Source organism: Camellia sinensis, chromosome 8, assembly GCF_055761805.1.
Source record: "Camellia sinensis isolate YWXY chromosome 8, ASM5576180v1, whole genome shotgun sequence".
Classification (NCBI taxonomy): Eukaryota; Viridiplantae; Streptophyta; class Magnoliopsida; order Ericales; family Theaceae; genus Camellia; species Camellia sinensis.
This window is the reverse complement of record NC_138968.1, coordinates 150,213,297-150,219,395: the sequence shown is the minus strand read 5'-3', so window position 1 is coordinate 150,219,395 and position 6,099 is coordinate 150,213,297. Positions and strand designations below refer to the sequence as shown.

Sequence of the window (6,099 nt, the reverse complement as noted above, 5' to 3'; positions counted from 1 at the left end):
TTGGTGACGCTACTCACGGACCCACCACGGGTGCCATGTGAACCCAAGACAAAAGCATGATTAGATGATCCAACTGTCCATTAGATGCAATCTTCTTATATGGATGGATCCCACCAAATGTGTGAATCCCAGCATCTTGATTCTGATTTTAGTGAATTATTAATTCAATCCTTAACTTCATATCCCAAAACAAACATGCCCTAAGGTCACGCGCCTCTCAATCAGCAATCTGTGCAGTGCCTTTAGTTTTTCTTTTGTTCAAAAGCAATTGGGTGGAGCTTCTGGACACCGTTGAAGTGAAGGTTTTGAAGCAAATGCCTATGCCGGTTGATAGGTTGGCAATGGCATGAATATGATGCAGGAAGTAGGTTGGTCATCGACTATGAAGCACGGGTACTTCAAAAATGGTACCGTACTCGTACCGGGTACTTACCGGGTGCTGGTACGCGTACCGGTACGGCTGCACGCGTACCGGATATGGCAAACAGTGTCTCGGTACGTTTGGGAGAACTGGTACAGCTTGGGTACGCCGTGGATACGCCGGGGTACGGCAGAACTCAACTATTCCGAACATGGAAGAGAAGAAACAGAGAAGAGAGGAGAGAAGAGAGGAGTACCTGGTTTGAAGCTTCGACGGCTCCGACGACCTTCGATCGACCTCGACGGCCTTCGATCGACCTTTGACGACCTTCGATCGACCTCCGACGACCTTCGCCTTCTCTTTCTCTCTCTCTCTCACTTCGCCTATTTCTCTCCTCTCTCCTCGACTCTGTTTTTCTCTCAGCTATGACCTAGATATGGATATTATATATAGATATATATATATATATATATATATATATAGTATAAATTATAATTTATATTATATTATTATAACTTTTTATTTTTTTATTATATATTTTTATTTATGTTTTTATAAATTATACTTATATATATATATATGTGTGTATGATATGTTTTTATTTATATATTATATATATAGCCTTTATAAATTATTTAAAAAAATAGATCAAAAAAATTAATAAATTAGAACACAAAAATTAATAATCAATCATACTTATATAATGTCAATAATCAAAAAAATTAATTAGAACAAAATTATAAAAATTAATTAGAACAAAATTAATAATCAATCATACTTCTTAGTTTTGATATTTAATTTCAATTTGTAGGTTGGATCTTTTAACCATAATTATAAAAAATAAAAAAAATAAAAAAATATCGGCGTACCGCAGCCGTACCCGTATCCTACTTTTTTGAGATTTTGCCGTATCGACGTACCCACACTCGTACCCGTACCGTACTCGTACCCGCACCCGTGCTTCTTAGGTCATCGAGAACTTGGATGGATAGTTCAAGAGCTTAGCAACAATATCACATCCTCATTAACATATCCAACATTCTAACTATCAAAATGTGAGAGAGTTGTCTCAACAATGTTAGAAACGTATAAAATTTTATATAATAAATTATCTATTCTCTCAGATGGAATGTTAGATATGGAACGTGGATCTCACACCATCACATGGACCCACACTTTATATGAAAGAACATGTAATTTAATATGTCAATATCTTTACTTGAATTGTCTCTACACAGTAAACCTTTAAAAGGACATCATTTGACCTGAAGGCTTATGGTCCGCTCTAGTCCAACCTATGTTATCTGGAACGTTAATCGTTTTGCTACATGAAAGGAGAAAGGGAAGAGGAACGTGATATGTCACAGGCTCTAAAATGTGGTGCGATAAAAGTAAACTAGTATATATTACATTTAAAAATTTACGATACTTCTAGCATAATTGTCTTTTAACTATTAGTTATCCAATAAAAAAAATTTCTTCTTGTTTATAATGTTTTTATCTTGTCAAAACTTAACTCATCTTAGATTTTAATTCATTATATTTGATTTTTTCCCTCCTAAAGTAACATTTAAGGACATATATTGGAAAAAAAAACTTTTGGGAACGCCTTAGATCACTAAATTTATTATTTTGAAAGAAAAGTGTACTATATTTCGAAGAGCAATGATTCATACCTCCTTAAAAGTCTCACCCCCACCACCCCCACACACACGTGGGGGTTGGGGATTGGGAGATCAAAAAAAAAAAAAAAGAGTTAGCCAATCAAATGTAAAGGGGGTGAAGGGAGTGACCCCCAAAGGGGGTCTCAACCTTTATTGTATTTCGAAACGTACGTATTAATACGTAATTTGCTAGGGTATCAGCGTTTTTGGTAACATAAGGCCCAATACACTTTTACCCAGCCCAAGCTCATACTACTAGCGGCCCAAGAGTTTGAAGTCTGACCCACGGTCTGCCTTGTTGACCTGTGAGGGGCGGTCCATTGAGTTGCCCATCTAAAAATCATGAAGAAAAACAGCGCAGAAATGAACCAAAATAGCTAGCAACCCCAAATGTTATGTCTCTAAGGCCTCGTTTGTCAAGTGGCTATTTTAACTAAAAAATTAAAAAATTATTAAAAAAATCAAAAAGCCAACAACTTGTACTAAAAAGTTAAAAATTCTCTTTTCTCTCTATCTTTTGCACATCTTTTCGTAAAAAGTCAAAAAGTCATCCCAAACATACTAGTTTTTTTTATGTTACATTTTAGTCAAAAAATCAAAAATTACTAAAAAAGCCTGTTCTAAACAAGGCCTAAATAGGATATAAACAAGGCATTTGAGGAGATAGCAGGTATACATAAAACCCAATTATAGCAGATATTATCTATTAAGTCTGGCAGATATTCTACATAGCCAGCTAGACAAATGCTATATATGTATATCTTTGACCACACATATGTAACAATGTCCTTAACCAATGGACTCATCTCTAAATTAAATCCTCTCTCCATAGACATCCGGTTCACATTTCGGCAGAGAGGAAGGAGAAGAGCCTCTCTTTCTTCTTCCTTCTCCTCCCCTCTTTTCTATCTCGTTTGATGGAATACCCACCACGGGTGCACTCTTAGCACATTGAGCCATTGTTGCCTTCAATGAGTCTTGCACCCCCACCGCCATACGCCATGATGTCAGATAACAATGGAAGCCTCCGGCCACCACCGTACCGCCGCAACATTCCCCGGTACCACTCCCATCACAAAAAAGGAAGAAACTGTTGCCTCAAATGCATATGTTGCTTCTATTGCTTCCTCTTCCTCTTCCTCGTCATCATAGCTGGCTCTGCTTTCTATTTCTACACCTTCTACAAGCCCAACATGCCTTCCTACCAAGTACAAGGCCTCACCGTCCAGGCTTTTGACCTCCAGCCCGATTTCAGCCTCCTCACCGAGTTTTTGGTGACTGTGAAGGCCCAAAACCCCAATGAGAATGTTGGGTTCAAATATGGCCGCGACAACTTCGTGATTGTCTCATACAAGGACTCCACACTTTGCACTGGGCATTTTCCTTCGTTTCTTCAGGGCCATAAGAACACAACCATGATAAATGTCTTGTTGAAAGGAAAGAGTGAGTTCGGGTCGGGTCTTCAGGAGGCCCTCATGCAGAACCGAAACAGCGGGAAGATTCCGTTGTTGGTGCAGGTGAAGGTGCCTGTCAACGTTGTGGTGGCCGAGTTTTCAATGAGTCAGTTCAAGGTTTTCGTTAATTGTTCCTTGGTCGTGGATAACTTGTCTCCTAACAAGAAAATTGGGATCTTATCGAGTAAATACAATGTGGGTTTTTCATTGTGAATTCGACAAATGCATATTCAAACTTCATGATCGCTCTTCTTTTTCGAGTGAACAAAACAAACCCAAGTTTCTCCAAGGACCACTTGTGTAATATTTCAGTTGTTTAACAAGGATTCATGTATGTTATAAAGTAAGATAGATACGAATATGCAGGTGTAGCTTGTGTAACGTAGGCTTCTGTTGGATTTTCAATTCAGTATGGATAGCAGGACAGAAACTAGATTTTCATGATCAATATTAGATCTCTATTCTATAGTAATAAAACAAAACTACGGAGTTTCATGGTTGGATACTCAGAGTTTGAACGGTCTAGAAAGAAATGGTAATTCTATACAGTTCATTTGAAGAAGAAGGGATATGAGGAATAAAATGTTGCAATCATGTTCAGAAACTGACTTCAACCAACAATGTTTCAGAACCAAGTGTCTAGGTAAGAATTTTATGAAAACATTTATGCGTGTTCTATGTTACAGGAACAGTTGCTTCTCAACGATCTTTCAGGATCAATAATTTGGCATACCTGTTCTATGATGCGCTCAAAAGAATTTTCATCAAAATGAAGCCTTAGCTTTTGATCCCCTGAAAAATTAGGGCTTTCTACAATAAGAATTATTTTAAAGGATTTTCTTTGCAGGTTTTAGGCAACAAGCTAGGTAGCCTAATGGTTGAGCCACCTCGGACTTATCTAATTTTCATGTCCAAGGACATCAAGACAAGAGGCAACAATATTTCATATTTCTTAAATATTGTTATAATGATGTTTGCAAACTAAAAAAACCATTTTGTATATAAAATGAAAGTCTTATACATACTTACACTACGTCAAAACAGAGCATTAACGGCGATTTTTTTAACGGCGGTAACGAAAACCGTCGTTAAAGGTATCATTAACGACGGTTTTGTTACCGCCGTTAAAAAAACCGCCGTTAATGCCCACTTTTAACGGCGGTAACAAAATCGCCGCTAATGCCCAATCATTACCGCCGTTAATGACGGCGGTCTTTGCTGGCGAAACTCCGGCGTGCTCCGGCGAAACTCCGGCGAAACTCCAGGGAAACCATCTACAATAAAGGAAAAGTAATGTTTAAATATTTATTTAGGGAATATATTTCATGAAGAGTGGCTATGGTAGAGTGGTTAGTGTGGGTGGATGAGAGGTTGAGGGTTCAAAACTTGGGGAGTGCAAGAAGAAAGAATTATTTTTTGAAAAATTTGAACCTATTTACGGCGGTAAAAAACCGCCGTTTTTGGTCCTATGTTACCGCTGTTTTTGGTCGACTTTTAACGACGGTAATTTACCTTTTTACGACGGTTGTACTTTTTCCGACACGCGCATAAACGGCGGTAACAAAATCGACGTTAATACCGCCGTTAAAGGCTTTAATGGCGGTTTTACAGCCTTTAACGGCGGTAAAAAACCGCCGCTAAAGCCCAATTTTGGCGTAGTGTTATATAATAAACTCTACTACTTATATATATTAACATGTAGAGCAGAACAGAGCAAGGCATACCAGATACAAGAACAGAACGAAGTACATTTGGAGAAATAGAAGATTGGATAAATTGGGTACTCATGTTAGAAGATTTAAGCATCTAAATTGAGTATAGGTGTCGGATACATATTCCACACCTTTACCCTTATCTTACCTAATGGACCATGTACATTTACGTTGTGTTTGGTTGGGAAATTTGAGAGGGATTTAGAAAGGAAAAGGAAAAAGATGTGTGAAATTATGTGAAATATAGACATATTTTATTCACATTTCACCCACCTTTTTCATTTCCCTTTTCAAATTCCTCCTCAAATCTTTCAACCAAACACAACATTAGAGAAATCGAAGAGTCTATATAACATAGCCCACAAGGTTACACTAAGCTCAAGTAAATCTTAAATCCAAAACAACTAACATAAACATTTCTTTCCATTCAGCCGAGAAGGAAGATAAGAAGAAATTCATAAAAAAACCAAAATATAATTGTCTCAGAAGCTTACACAGTTAAAAGCAGGTTGCTCCCTGCTGATGCACTACAAATCTTTGTCTCAATACTAGTCAATTCATTTACTTGGCATACCGCGACGAGTACGAGTACTGGTACAATACAAGTACGTCGATATGGTAAAATTTAAAAAAAAATTGGGTAGAGGTACGGCTTGGTACGCTTATAAAAAAATATTTATTTTTAATTTAGAGTAATACAAAAATTAATTAAATTGTTTAATTTGTTAAGGTCCAACTTATAATTAACACATAATCCCAAAAGTAAAGATATAAATTAAAATTAAATGTCAATATATTAAATAGCTTACAAATCATAGTTTAATTTTAAAATCATATTCAGCATAAAACAAAAAATAAAAAAGAAGTTTAGTGAAAGGAGTTTTATCTCTGTAATAGAAGAAAATATT

The 6,099-nt window shown here is 36.8% G+C and overlaps 1 protein-coding gene across 1 annotated transcript; it reads left to right on the top strand.

Annotated features, from left to right (window-relative positions):
- Window positions 1-2,806: 2,806 nt before the first annotated feature.
- Window positions 2,807-4,083, top strand: LOC114274112 (NDR1/HIN1-like protein 6). The gene has a single exon (XM_028215973.2). It carries the CDS (start codon window positions 2,997-2,999, stop codon window positions 3,690-3,692), a length of 696 nt encoding a protein of 231 aa, XP_028071774.2. The 5' UTR covers window positions 2,807-2,996; the 3' UTR covers window positions 3,693-4,083.
- The last annotated feature ends 2,016 nt before the right edge of the window (window positions 4,084-6,099 follow it).